Genomic DNA, 15,129 nt, shown 5'->3' on the forward strand with positions numbered 1-15,129 from the left:
TGGCACATTGGGTCCGAAATGCAATTTGTCGCCTTGCAGATCTCTTTTAGTGGCTTTTTAAAATCAATGACACTATATTTATAGTGGCTCTCAAATGAATCTCAATATGATGATCTTTGGTGAAGTTGAGGACCGTTTAAGGGGGAAAGTTAAAATCAATACTAATACGTATTAAAACATGTCGGCGCCCTTTTAGATCTATCATCAATCTCATTTTTTTTCATAAACAAACCGCTCTCATGACCCCGGTGACGCCAGCAAATTAGCTGATTCTTTCAAATTCGCTGAGTGTCCGTTAACAGTCTGATCTTGGCCATCCTCTCTAATTCTTTCATCATGCCTTGTACTATTGTCCCTATGCAGTTTTCGACTACATATGAAGAGAAACAGTCACACCAACTAACACTTTTGGCATTACAGCAATGACACGATCATGGGAATAAACCTAAGCCAGCCGCTGGATAACTGTTTCCGGTCTTGGAAAAAAATATGAAGGGGCTCCGAACCTTATATCTTCGCCTAGCGAAAGGCTACACTGAAACAATCTGTAGCATCTAAACCAGAGCAATCAATGATTGTAAGGGAATGTCAGCAGAAATTCGATGCCGTCTCGGTCTGTTTCTCGCGCATGGCATTAATTGAATAGCCGACATGTTGGGATAGGGCAAAGCTCGCTAGTTGACATCAGTAGATAGTTATAGAAATATGCTAAAGCGGTTTGGAATGACTTCTACGTAGACTAATGATAATGACTATAAGGATTTCAGGTTTCTGAAATATTTGGGATCTTGCTAACTAGCAGGACACATGAGATAATGCAGGTAGAATTATCGAATATATCTGATATAGGAAGTGGTGCAGTAGAGAAAATATTCTTTATATTATTTTTATTTTTAGTAGGATTGCTGATTACGGAGATTCCTTATACACGCCCGCTACAACTTCATCAAGGTGCATTCATTAAACGGGATGGCACTAGACCAACAACAACGTTTTGTACATTAGAATGACACGACAGAAGAATATAGAAAAGAAAAGGTGAAGGACGAACTGTGCTGAACAGCTGACGTGCATTTGATGCTAGAATCGAACGGATTTTAATCATTTCAATTTGTGCTGGGATCCGAATGTAAACGGCGAAAGAAAAAAAAAACAAATCAGCCGGTCTACTGATATCACCTTAAATAGATGCGCCTTGAACTTGATTCCGATTCTTTGCTTGTTTTCCTCAAATTTGCTAAAACGCTTTTCACCGCTCTTAGGTTACCTTAACTAGGTAATATACTATGTACATATATATATAATTGGCGCGTACATCCTTTTTGGGTGTTTGGCCGAGCTCCTCCTCCTATTTGTGGTGTGCGTCTTGATGTTTTTCCACAAATGGAGGTAAGCTTAGGTTAAATACACTTGATTTAGGCCAAATGTTTGCGATTTACTTTTGTGTCAAATTTCTTTTCAGGGTAGTCAAAAAAATTGTGTGTTTAACCCTTGGTTGCGCGATTGATAAAAAGGATTAGATAACAAACACGCATTCGAATACGAATGCAGGTGAGAACGACGACACGAATACAAAACCGAATATTAGTGAGAATTTGAATGCAGACAATGAAAAGAATAATAAGTTGGCGCCGATCGTTGCGCCGCTACTTGCGTGGGATGTTTGATATAGTAAATATTACAATCATTATATTGGCAACTACCTATTCACAGAAGGTTATGAAAGTGAAGCAAAATGCATCCCACGCTTTTAACTCTAATTTGAATTATTCTATTTGTATCTTAATTTTTGTTATAATTCTGTTCTGAGGTAGTTGACTATGACTGATCTTTCGATTTGCTATTACTTCAATATAGGTCTCTTTGTCATTAAAATTTATTTTATACTTTTTAGTTCGATTGGCAATAAAAGCGTGTTTTTTAGTTTTTTTAAACTATTTTTTATTTCACATTGCTTTCATGCAACTGCACCAATGGGACGTCACGCACTCTCAGACGGGCCCAATCTTGTTGCTATCCTTCTTGACGAATGCTTGTGAGAATACCAATATGACTACAAATACTTATATAAATACGAATGCGAATACGAATACGAAGACGAACAAAAGTTCGAATTGAAATTCCAATTTGAATATGAATTTTGCTAAAATAATTTAATATCCTGTCCCTCCACAGTTAGGTTAACATTAGGGTGGTAAAAAAAAAAAATAAGAATAAAAAAACGCTCGCCAAAAAGAAGATACACTCATTATGTTCTTAATATTTTCCCTCATCGCTTTGAAAATTTTCATTAAATTCCTATGGGCAAAATTCACTTTTCTGTAAACTTCTAACAAAGTCTTTACAGGTCGATATAAATAAGCTCTTCCTTAATTGCGCCATTCCTATGTCTTTAATAAAAAAAACTCAACCAGTTTTTTTAGGTACCCTGAAAATTATCCAAAATAAAAAAAAAAATGTTTGGGCTATTCTAATATTTACATAACCAGTTTGTTTCACATCAGCACCTCGGGCATGTGAGCCATACTCATACAGCTACGTGTTTTTTCTGAACTGTAATTATTTTATTATTAACGTCAAATATATTGGACACATTTTTTGTTGTCCTTAATGCTACTTTTTTCGTACATAAGAGTATTTGTTGTTAAGAGATCAACTGTTCTCTGTTTTGCGCAATTCTATCATTTTTCTTTTCCGCGTTTCTTTAATTAAATTTTCTTTCTGTTGTCTGCGTAATTTATAAAGTCCATAAAAGTCGATAAAATTTAATTTTTTTCATTGAGTAGTATTTCGAAAAAATTTCTAATTATTCTTCATAGTTCACATACATATTTTACGAAAGAAAACATTTAAAATAATTTACAGCTTCTTGGTCAATTGTGCTCAAAGACAGAAAAAATCCGAACGAAATTTGTTACTTTTTGTTTTGTTATTCACCTACTCTTTTGTTGAGGCTATGGCATTAATTATTCTAATGGATTTAAGCTAGAGAAGTAATGAAAAGCATTTTTTTGCACAAAACGTGAAAAAAAATTTTTTTTCTTTTCCATGAAATGTGTTTCAGTAAAATTAATAAAGCAATGAAGTAACAAACAGAAAAGTCCACTTCGTTTTTTACACACCTCGGGTACTTGGAAGCTGAATAACGATAAAACTAAAAGTTCTTTTAAAATTTTGGATTTTAGTTTTTAAATCAAAGACACAAAATTAGTCGGCATACAAATTTTCGGCTGTTTAGCTCAACGGTTGATATTTTGTACTGGAGGAATTAATATCTTCTATGTGGTGTGCTTTTGAAAGTCTAATCAGAGCCCATGAAAAATTCAGAAAAAATAAAATCCCTGTTACACCTTTTCTACTTTTCATAAGTGGCAACATTAAAATTATAAATTTCGCGATAAAAAGCTGTAAATAAGTGTAGGTTTGCATTTTATCAATAATTTTATTCTAAGAAATATCACCTGAGTTAAATTTTCCACTCAACAACGCTTCTGGCTGCTATTACCAACTATAATTATTGATCTCTCCATATCCACTGAGCCACTTCGCAGCTGCATGTGAAAAGCTATATTTTCGCGCTCATTTTGAGTCGCTACCGAGACGCGTTTAGTTATTCAGCCAAGTTGCGGATGAATTATTGCAATGTGCGTAAGCACTCAAGCTATTACCGCGAAGGCTAATCACTATGGTCAACTTCATGCCGGCACACCTGGACGGTTAGTTGCCAATTTGAGACGTTCAAGACCAGACCTACGGATGGAAGTGGCAGTGGTGGCTTAGCGTTTTGGTAGTTGAAGGGCTTACAGAAAACGAGGCAAACATCGAAAGTGCGGATTTAAAAGCAAAAAAAAAAAATATTATTTTATTGTTTAGCTGTGCATTAAACCAGTAAATTAATATCAAACGAAAACGTGGAGTGAAGATAAAGTAAATATTATTATAGTTAAAAAAAACACTTTTTGTTGTTTTGCTGAAAGTGAAATGTGACTTGAACGCAATGAATCACAATTACGTGCGCGCTTGTTGAAGCAGGTAGTACGAGTAGAACTGCAGTGCAACATACGGCGAACACTTGGAGTTGAATCATTACACCGACAAAAATACATACGAATGTTGGGCTAATTACTTTTTTAATCAAACATTTTTCATTTGGTTTATTTTTTGCACTTTAATTTATCGGTGAGTTGTTTTGTTGTTGTGAAAGCCAGTTGATTTGCATTTGAAATATGCATTTAATTTATTTAATTTGAGACAGAATCGAAGATAAGTAGGTTTATTTACCCACGATGAACCGGCTTTTATTTTTTTTTCACTATTTTCAATTAATTCCTAATTTGTGTGAAATGGTGAGAATTAATATTCTACATATGTCTCATTTGCTGCAAGAGTGTCATGAAACCAAAAAAAAAAAAATTCGAGAAAAACGGCTTCAAAATTTTTAGGCTTCTCCAAGGAAAAAGAGTGCGTGAGTTTCACTTGGAGCTCTTCATAAAAATATCTGCCGTTCGGAGTCGGCTTAAAACTGTAGGTTCCTCCATTTGTGGAACAACATCAAGACGCACGCCACAAATTGGAGGAGGAGCTTGGCCAAAAGTGTGTCAATTATGTGTATATATATTTGGTAGAAGTGCTCTCAAAGCCGCCTGGCTATGAAAGAGTTTGTAAATGTGGGTTCCTCTCATTTTCCTACGGAGACATTCCCTCATACATATCTCGATGACATGTTATTCTGCCTGGAAGATTTTTGGGTAAAAATCTATTGAAATCCACCTTTTGAATTAAGGTCCACTGATTCCTGCCCATGGCCTATCATCCTTAAATATCGATCCATCATAATACCATATCTGTGAGTCAAGTTTGAGTGTGATAGAATTATTTCTCCGGGCCATACGTTCATTAGTAAGAACCTGAAAGTTCCTGAAGAAATTCTCCTGAAGAGAATGGGGTTGGGTGTATCGACCCTAGGATATCTCGACTCTATGAAGATTAGGATTATGTCGGAAGTTTTCTAAGATCTTTGAGCGCCCTTTCATGTCCCTACTTTTTAGATCGTAGGTGCCCTTTTATGCCAATTAAAATGGGAAGCGTAGGTATGCCTAAGAGCGCACCTAATGCGTCAGTTGGGCATGTTTTTATTGCTCTCCTTATACCAACACATCGAGACGGTACAATTTGTTGAATTCATTTGCCGCCTTTCGTTGCTTAACTTAAGGCCATCATGCAAGGGAAGCCTAAGTGGCAATGGGTCTAACAACTGTAGTGAATGTCCAGTAAGTCAATCAATCAACAGTGGAATTCAGTTCCTAAGTTTTTCCAAAAAGCCTTGTGCAGGCAAATACCGCTCTTGAGGCTTTTGCAGCAACTTTCTCCAGATGAGAGCCAAGTTAGTTCATTTCTGTGGAAAGTTGATGAGTTGTTTGATTTAGGATAGGACATTTGAGGTAGATGCTCCTTTACCTAGTAAGGAAAATCAGACCATAAATTCTATTTTTAAAGATATCGCAACCACAGCGCCAACTATCGATAAATAAATTCGTCCTGTGAGTTTGAACTTAATCGGGTGGCTACTTTCTTAGTTTATTGGCACATACATACGCGGGAAAGCGGCTAAATTTTTTGTAGATAAATAAATAAATAAACATATAGATAAACATACAACACCAACTTAAAATATTACTGTAATTTTCTTTCAATGAATGCGGAATATAGAATTCTTTATCGAGATATACTATCTCAAATCGACTAGAAACAGCTCAAAACATTAGAACCCCGAAATTCTCACCACTGATACGGCGCACTTGATGTAATAAATATTTATTTATAAATATAAATTCACTACACACCTGACTTAGATTCTTGATGTTGTGCCGGAACTCCTGTGGAGGCTTGTTTTTTTGAAACCCTTCTTTATTACTCAGCTAGATGATTTTAGGAGCTTGTTTTTTATGAACATCTGGTAAATGCACCAGAAGAGACCTTAAGCGAGAGAGAACGATGATAGACCAATAATCTACTTTTGTACCATCCTGTACAAGACAATTGTGCCCTTAAATTGGATTCTTAGTCTAACTTTAATAGTAACTACTTCAAGTCCTTGCATGTTTCTTAAAAACTGAAATTAGGCTCTTACATCATTTCAGATACTTCCACAATATTTTGGCATCATCTTTTCTACCGACTAAAAATATCGTGAAAGGGCTTGTGGAACATCGTTACACATCATTAACAATATGAGGTCCCTAGTACTGGTAACGCTTTTGGTAAGTAAGCCAGCACAAAAAAAAAAACAAGTTCTTACTTCACCATTTCCGAGTATTGCTATTTTCACAAATTTTTTCCTTATTTCTTTCCAAAACTTTAATTCTCCAGCTCCAGTGCCAACTGCACCTCACCATCTCAGCAGAGAATTCCACTGCTGTTCTGTCAAAATTTCTAGCAAATGTCAATAAAAATTTAGCTGCACTCTACAATCGCGAGGTATTCGCCAACTGGCAGCTGGAGATAAAAGGGCCGAATGATTTATACGCTCTACTGCAGTCAGAGCTGGCCAGTGACGAAATCATGAATTATATCCAAAGTATAGCACCAAAATATGCCAAGTTTAAACGCCTAAAAATCGGCAATGACCAGCTACAACGCGAATTGGCCCAAATACCCGAAACCGGCTACGAAGCATTGCCGTCCACGGATCTCAAGTTGATGTACATTGTCACCACAAATATGGGCGATATTTATAAAAATACAAAACTGTGCGCTTTTCACGATCAACGGCAATGCAATTTGACCCTGATACCAGCGGTGCAGAATATTTTACATAACAGTAACAACGTTTCTGAGATCGAGTATTACTGGTTGGAATGGCGCCGCAAAACAGGCATGGCGGCGAAAGAGGATTTTGTCAAGTTTGTGGAGCTGTATAGGAAGACGGCGCAGTTGAATGGTTAGCTGAATTAAGAAAAACCTACTCTTGCTGCCTATAACTTAAGAATTCTCATACATATTTTCTCGTAGGTTTCCCAACACCATCAGACTTTTGGTTCAAAGATCTTGAGGAGAATAGCGCACAGGCTGTCAGCTTATTGGACCGTTTCATGCAACGTCTGCAACCACTTTTCCAGCAGTTTCATGCCCATGTGCGTGGACAACTGCGTAAGCTGTATGGCGAAGAGCTGATACCGCGCGGCAAACCGTTTCCACAAAATCTAGCCGAGATTTTCATAGGCAACGCCTATCGTCGCGCCGATCCCGAATGGTATATCGAATTTCCTTACCCTGAAGTGGGCATGCCAAACATAACTGCCGGTCTTCTGCACCGCGGTTTGAATAATGCACAGCGTGTTTTCTGGAATGTCGCGGACTACTTTCGCTCGCTGGGCATGCCGCAAATGGAGGAGTGAGTTTTTGCGGCAGTTTCATAGTAGCAAAGTTGAATATGTTTTGTTTTCAGCACATTTTGGATGCAGAACGTTCGTCCAAAGGCCGATTTAGACGAGGAAAGTATGCGTTGCTGGCATAAAGCGTGGAAGTTCTACGACACACAGCGGGTTAATTTCTCCTATTGTCCTTTGGTGGACGAGGAACGCTTCTTTAATATGTTCGAGGCACTCACCGACGTCTACTACTATCGCGCTTATGAACACCAGCCGACACTCTTTGCCGAAGAACCTTTTCCGCATTTCAGTGATGCTTTGGGAAAAATGTTCTCGCTGGCGGCCTCCTCGCCACGTTATTTGGAGAAGCTGAAGATTTTGGATCGCGGTCTAGTGTCTAAAGAATTGAGGATTAATCGACTTTATTGGCAGGTAAAACCAAATAGGGAAAATGGTTTCGAATTCTTATCAAAGTAATTAAAGAAAGAGCTTTGGTTAAATAATACAATATAAAAAAAATCTACGTTGCAAATCCAATACTGACTACTCGTTTGATGCCCAGAACTTTATAAATCTTATCTGTGAATGATATCCGCGTTTTTTCTCTAAATTCCAGGGTCTTCGTACCATCTTTTTGCTGCCTGTATTTTACGTTTTGGACCATTATAGGGTAGATGTGCTGGATGGGCGTCTAAAAATTTCCGACAACTGCGCCTATTGGCAGCTAACAAGCGATTTTACAGGCGCGGAACCACCAGTGAGTAGAAGTAATGCAGATTTTGACGCACCAGCTAAACTACTGGTGGAAGTGGATGATCAATATACCAGGTGCGTGGATGAGAAGTGAAAAAAAGTGTGAATTTTATTGCTACTTTTTATGGTACTCATTTATTACGATTCCTATGGCTCTTTTTAAATGCATCATTCTGCTCATTCCAGTCAAATAATGAGTACTGTGTTGCAATATCAATTCTACGAGCACTTCTGTGAAATATCTGGCCAATATAGACCGGATGATCACAATTACCCACTGGATTTATGTGATCTATCAAATCAACGTCAAATCGGGCCCTTGGTGATGTGAGTATTTTGCTGAGAATTATTAAATTTGTATCTCATTTTCCAAAATTCGTTCAATCTATTGAGGCAGGCAGGCGATGTCTTTGGGCTCATCCAAGTCCTACAAAGATATTCTGCAAATAATGACAAACGCATCAGAAATCAACATAGATGGTTTACTGGCATACTATCAGCCTTTGTACGAGTGGCTGGTGGAGCAAAATCGCATAGATGGTGTGGAAGTTGGTTGGGCGCCAACGACAAGTAAGTAATTCATCGGAGAGACAATTAATAGTAAAATACTCAAAATTCGTTATATTTTATTTGCAGAGTGCAGTCCCGAAAATGGCGCAGTGTAATTTATGTGAGCCAAATGATAACACTTTGCTCAGGGGGTTAACGAGGCAAACGGCTAACTAAAAATGGTAGCATACTTTCAGGCGCATTTGGTTGAATTGGGTTCGCACAGAGTGATTTTTCAATTTCGAAGTTAAAAAATTTTTATATACTTGAAACAGAAATAAACTCACACACACATGCATGCATACATACATACGCTTTCAATAATTACGCGGTTTGATATGAATATTAGGCCTCTTTGCTGCTACAACCTTACTCGCTAGCGGCGAATCTTGCTCGATAACTTCGTTGTTGCTTTCACATGCAAATTATTTCGTCAGGTGAGTAGAGCCCGGAGATAGCGAGCAGAGAAGTGGCGAATCGAAGGTAGGTAACAAACCATTTTCAACAGTGGAGAGGCTAAAAATATTTTAGTTGGAAATAAACCTATGAAGACCAGAAAGTTAGTAGATCGACTGAATATAACTTTTTATATAAAATAAATAGATTCCTTCAATTCCTATCTGGAGCATAGGGCGTCAAAATTATATAACAGGAGGCGCAAAATTAATCATCTAATTTTGTATTTGAATAACTTTTTTAAAAAATAAAAATAAAAAAAATTATTTTGATCTTTATTTGCTGTCTGTTGGCATACTGCAGCTGTCTAGTTCTCATGTGTTAAATATGATTGACGTACACTATTTGCAAAAAGTATAAATCTCCCGATAGAGTGATTAATTTTGAGCCACCTTGTACATATTCGTAGAGTGTAAGAAAATATAAGGTGGTACACTCAACGCCGACTCTCGCGTGTGGGGTTTAGCACACTGGGACGTGATAACCATCCTGTGTGGAGATTTAGAAGGGTCGCTCCGATGTATTCGTTTCAAAGCTCCATTAAAGTGGTGGCCACCGAATGTGTTTGTATGTCACTACGATTCGGTACTGTCCAGTTTCAAAATCTCAGGAAATACCAAATTAGAAAAAATACTTTTTCTAATGGCGGTCATCGACAGTCAATGACAAACCTCCAAGTGTGTTTTTGCCACGAAAAAGCTCCTCAAAAGAACCAGCTGCCATTATGGAGGTAATTTTCCTAAAAGTTTCAACAACGGAAGAACACTAAGATAAAGAAGAAGAATACTCCGATCTCCCAACCGTTTACCATGAAATTGGCGTTCTGCTACCCAACCACGATGAGGTACAACTGACAGTAACAGGACTGAAGCACAAAAAAGCTGCTGGAGTCAACGGGCTGCCAGTTGAGTTATTGAAGAACGGCGGCTAGGAGCAGTTTCGCATACTGATTTTAAAACTGGTACTTGCGTGGAAATAATATGTAAAGCAATGCATTTAGTGAAATTTATTGCGGCAGCACGAAGATTCAATGCGAAATAAAAAGAGGTTTAAATTTAACAATAATACTTTTGAGAGGTGTTCTTAATGGGAGAAAATGGACCTCAAGCGTGTCAAAGTGAGTCAATTTAAAATAATTTCGAAATGGGGATGTCAAACTAAATGGTTAAATAGCCGAATGGATAGGTGCGTGACTACCTTTCAAAACCTCGGAGTTGAACCACCAATGATAAAAAAACTTTATACTAATAGCGGTCGCCCAACGGCAGGCAATCGCAGAACACTCACTATTTCTGCCATGAAAAATATCCTCATAAAAACCATATATCGGTCGGAGGCGGCATAGAACTGTGGATCGCACATCAAGACGCACAACACAAATAGGAGGAGGATTTCCATAAAATAAAAGTGTGTGAGCACTAATTATATCGTCCCCTTAGTATAACAATAGCTTATGTGCTCATAGGCTATTATTTTTTTATTGAATTTTTGGATTCTTCATCGTCGATTTTATATGCGGTCAAAATTTTCTCAAATTCTAGTTCCACAAAGTGGGTCAAAACATCAGTCAAAAAATAATAAATATTTACAGACACAACGAGATTTGAGTGAGAGCTACTTTCGACCAAAAGTTTGAAATTCATACATATAAACTCATGGACAAGGAGAGTTACAGCTTGTGGAAGTAGCTTTTTAGATCTAAAGGATATGGAGAGCATTGCATTTACCAAATTTGCAGCAGTTAAATAAAAAAAAGACATTCTTGAGAAAAAGCAAAATGCATCTACATCTCTTTGAGATGAGGATTTGATCATGGAAATACCTTTAATGACGTCATCAATGGTTAGGGAGAGTCCTTCAAACTTAATAGGGCAGACGAGGCTAGAAGCATCGTCATTACTTAGACACGTATCGGACTCAATATTTCAGCTGAAAAAATCCGCAAAGAGATTAGGGGCTTCTAGAGAGAAATCTGCTGAGAGTATAAGTATAAAAATTTGCAAAGGGATGCTTGTACATGGAGTTCATGGATACATATTTTACATATCGATAGTTTTCGAGAAAAGTAACATAATTCAAAAATACAAAATACTGAGTTTGGTCAGTTTTCTAGATAAGTGACGCGCCAATTCGATCACCTGACAAAACGACACTAACGCCATCTCTCAGAATTGCTTCAAGATTCGCTTATGGCGCTTTTCCAGATAAAAATATATAAACTCTGTAGTTGATTTTTGCTTTTAACGGCAAAACTCCGAATTTGAGTAAATTTTGAGCTGCGTCGCTTTTCTCGAAAACCATCGATATATTCCTTTTTCTCTGATACTTTTCGCAGTGATTGGAATTTATACATATATAGTATATATATATACAAGGTAGTCCAAAAAAAAAACAAGACTGGCGTCATAAAAATATTTTTCATGGTGCCATCTTTTCAATGAGTTAGTGCGTTGAAAGTTACAACCCTAGCTGATTTCCACTGAGAGCTTGGTGAAATTCGGAAGCGAAGTTATTGCGTCTAAAGTATCAGTATGCCTGTGCCATTGATGAAAAAAGTTTATGGCGATGATTGCCTATCCCGTGCCAGAGTTAATGAGTGATTTGCACGTTTCTGAGATGGTTGTGAGGACATAAATTACAATGAACATACGGGCCGCCCATAATCAGTAATCACCGAAAACTCCATCAAAATTGTTCGTAAATTGATCAAAAACGAACCGAAATCATCGTTGAAATTCATGGAATCGGGGTTGAATATCTCCAAAACATCGATTTATCGCATTTAACTGATCATTTGGGCTTACGAAAGGTCTGCGCACATTTCATTCCGCACAAGTTAACTGAGGACCAAAAATGGTTCAGAATTCAACATTCGAAGGACCTCATTAAAGAGGCGAGAAAAATACGAGAACTTTCTTTAGAACATTGTAACTGGTGATGAAACCTGAAAGTAGCCGAATGAATAATCGAGAGTACATGGAGCGGGAAACAGATTGGAGTTTTCAGTGACAGTTAGGCTGCACTGAATGCCCTGGAGAACACGAAGCAAACCTCAAAGATTGTTCGAGACTGTAATAAGAAGCTTAACTCTGTCGCAAGACAAAACAGACTTGTACTTATATGGGTTCCAGGACACTCCGGTGTTCAAGGAAGCAAAATTGCCGACGAATTGGCCAACCGTGGATCAGGGGTTCCCCCACAAGGGCCAAAGCCAATAATCGGAATCAGTTCCACAGGAATCATGAATTGGATCAGCGATTATGTATTCAATCTACATAAAGAGCTATAGTCCGGTCTAGAACGCTGCAAAACTGCAAACGAACAGAAAACTGTCAAACTTTCTACTAAAACTTGGAAGGAAAGATGTTCGGTTGATGGTCGGTATCATTACAAGACACAAACCATGGGGTCAGCATATGACCACTATTGGAATCATTGAGGACCCAATGTGCCTGTCGTGCTTGGAGGAGACGGATAGCACTGAGCACTTTCTCTATGAGTGTCCTGCCTTTGTTACGGCTACGAGTTTTGGGTTCCGATGTCATGAGAATAAGTAATATTTGTTCTCTAAAACTGGAGGATATTTACAGATTTGCCCAAGAATCTGGAAAATTCTCACAGGACTAACTATCTCTGTCTCTGTCTCTATTCTTTCCTATCTCTTTCTCTGATACTTGACTCTTCCCAGAGCTCTAAATACAATGGGCTTTTTAGCTTGAGTGTATTAGGAGCCACCAAATCTTCTGGTACTCCTTGGCTCGGCCTTTTTAAATTTCAATTTTCAGTTTCAAGAAGACAGTAAAAATAAAAGTATACGGGGACGTAGCTTAAGTAGTGTGAGGTTGGACCAGTGAAACTATTTTGTACTAGTAAAACTGGTTTTTTAGATTTTGTTTTTTAATACTTTAAGCAAATTCTAAAAGTTTTAGTTCTAATTTTTCGTACGCCTACTGTATAAGTATATAAACAAGATTTCTAAATCCACCGAATTTCGAAATTTTGAATTCTTATCCGTCGAGTTAATTGGAGCAATTCCCTACAGAACTGCAAATCCTTTGTATTTCTCAATAGCACTTAAGCATAATCTACTAAAATCATAAACGAAAAATTTTAAAGCTGTAATTCGATACCTCGGCAAGCTAAAATACTGGCAAACACAAAAACAAATAAACGAAAAAAAAAATTTAAACACCGACACGACCGAATGCATGAACACTTCTGCTCTAAAAATAACTCTATTGGTTGGGCGCTGGCAATTGAGCTTTTTATTCTCGGTCATCGGCGAGAGGGCGCTGCAAGTGACTCATAAATGAGAAAAAAAAATTGCCAATATTATGTGGTTTGAAATAATAGCTTAGTAATAGCACATTTTAAATTGCAAATCTGTAACAATCAACTGGCTGGGGTGTCATTAAAAATTTACGACTAAACAAATTTTATACAACTCGAAGTAAAATTTGAATAAACACAGGCACTTCAAACACACCGTTGACTGGGATGAAGTGTAAACAATTAAATCGGAGTAATAGCACTGAGCTCAGTAAGGCACCGAGTGTGCGACTTTTATGGGAGTGCATTAAAAATCAATTGGGAGGTACTGAAAAAACATTGGGTACCAAAATGTTTTTGTGTTTTTGGCTCATTTTGTTTAAGCGAAAGAGGTCAGTAGTTTAGTTGATTATTTTACTTCATTCAGCCTTCTATTTAATATTGAAATCAGTAACGTTTCCCTGGATAATGAAATTTGTGTGCACCTACTGCTGAAATCACCCATATACGAGTATGTATGCATAAGTAAAGCTCCTCCAATCGCACCCAACAACTCATTCATTCATCAAGACTCGACGAAGCGCTGCCAATGCACGCTCAGCACAGCAGCGAAATTACTATAATTTCAGTTGGTTTTGCTTAAAGAGATGCAATCTAAAATAATTATTGTACTTTCATCAATAGCTGGAGTATTGGCGCTGGGTCAGGGAACGAGTGCATATAAACACCTGTGTGTGTGCATGTAGGTATGCCTCTCAGGAAATTCTTTAGCCAATGTGGCTAACGCTGGGAGTCAAATGACGTTCTAAGCAAATAAATATAACTCACGTATTCATAATTTTCCTCCTAATCATCTAAGGCTAATTAATTAAGTCAGTCATTGTTTGAATGATGAATATTCAGGCAAGTATGCCCAGGTATATACGAGTACATGCGTGAATGAGCACATACCCACATACCTATTTATGTTAAGTGTAATTATCTTTCTTATTTAATAAGCGGAAATACCTTCCTTGCATGTCAGTCTCAACAATGGAACTAAGTTTTTGAACTACTGATTCTATTGTTTCGAAAATCTTTCAAATACTTTTGAATGACAACAAATGTGTCCGCCTGGAACGCTGAGAGAAGTACTTACTTACATATTCAGTCTGATACTGTGTTTTCTCAATTTTCGTCAAGTTTTTTATCAAGCAAAAGCCCTTGTGCAACTGTTATTCGCTATGAATTGATAGTCCTCAAATTTGAAGAAGATGGATAACGAAAAAGTGAAACCTTACAAATACCATTTAATTGTTAATGAAAAAATTTAAAAATATTCTAATTTTTTTTCAGAAAAGGTAAATGCGTTCGCGCAACAGTATTATATTCATTTTTGCCGCTATAGATCGGAGTAGCCGTAAGGTAAAAGGAATTGGCGGAAGGACTGAACGCTTTCCGTAGACCAACCAGAACCAGTACAAAATGGGAGGAGATAATGTAATTCGCTTACAGGTATTATGGCGAAAATACGTCAATGCAAGTGAAATTGCCATTTGAAATGTAAATAGCACATTTTAAGACTTTAGATGTGTGGAAAAGCCAATTAGAGATGCAAGCAAGGCGGATTACGAGTAGCCAGAGTATAATTGGTATCGACCCATGTAACATAGCGCTCACAGGTTTTGAAGAGCTGGCTTTGAACACTTTTGGTGCAGCAGCAGTCACAACATAGCCCAGTAGTACCGCAGAG

At 37.5% G+C, this 15,129-nt stretch overlaps 1 protein-coding gene across 6 annotated transcripts; it reads left to right on the plus strand.

Moving 5' to 3' along the window:
- Positions 1-2,669: 2,669 nt before the first annotated feature.
- On the plus strand, positions 2,670-8,976 carry LOC128864009 (angiotensin-converting enzyme). 6 transcript variants are annotated; one of them, XM_054103470.1, is made up of 11 exons: positions 2,762-2,993; positions 3,186-3,417; positions 3,874-4,179; positions 6,141-6,260; positions 6,370-6,940; positions 7,012-7,393; positions 7,448-7,802; positions 7,987-8,198; positions 8,310-8,450; positions 8,521-8,693; positions 8,760-8,976. In XM_054103470.1, the coding sequence occupies exons 4-11, from the start codon at positions 6,231-6,233 to the stop codon at positions 8,786-8,788; spliced, it is 1,893 nt and encodes a 630-aa protein (XP_053959445.1). In that variant the 5' UTR covers positions 2,762-2,993; positions 3,186-3,417; positions 3,874-4,179; positions 6,141-6,230; the 3' UTR covers positions 8,789-8,976. The 6 variants fall into 6 exon arrangements, with proteins under 6 accessions (XP_053959447.1, XP_053959445.1, XP_053959449.1 ...); XM_054103472.1 differs by lacking the exons at positions 2,762-2,993; positions 3,186-3,417 and adding an exon at positions 2,670-2,754; XM_054103474.1 differs by lacking the exon at positions 3,874-4,179.
- The last annotated feature ends 6,153 nt before the right edge of the window (positions 8,977-15,129 follow it).

The sequence above is a fragment of the Anastrepha ludens genome, chromosome 5 (genome assembly GCF_028408465.1).
Source record: "Anastrepha ludens isolate Willacy chromosome 5, idAnaLude1.1, whole genome shotgun sequence".
NCBI lineage: Eukaryota > Metazoa > Arthropoda > Insecta > Diptera > Tephritidae > Anastrepha > Anastrepha ludens.

Excerpts from the sequence above, each read along its gene's own strand:
- LOC128864009 (XM_054103472.1), top strand. The coding sequence starts at position 6,231 with ATGAGGTCCCTAGTACTGGTAACGCTTTTG. Across the intron at positions 7,394-7,447 it reads GGCATGCCGCAAATGGAGGA|CACATTTTGGATGCAGAACG; the intron begins GTGAGTTTTTGC and ends TTTTGTTTTCAG. Across the intron at positions 7,803-7,986 it reads TTAATCGACTTTATTGGCAG|GGTCTTCGTACCATCTTTTT; the intron begins GTAAAACCAAAT and ends TCTAAATTCCAG.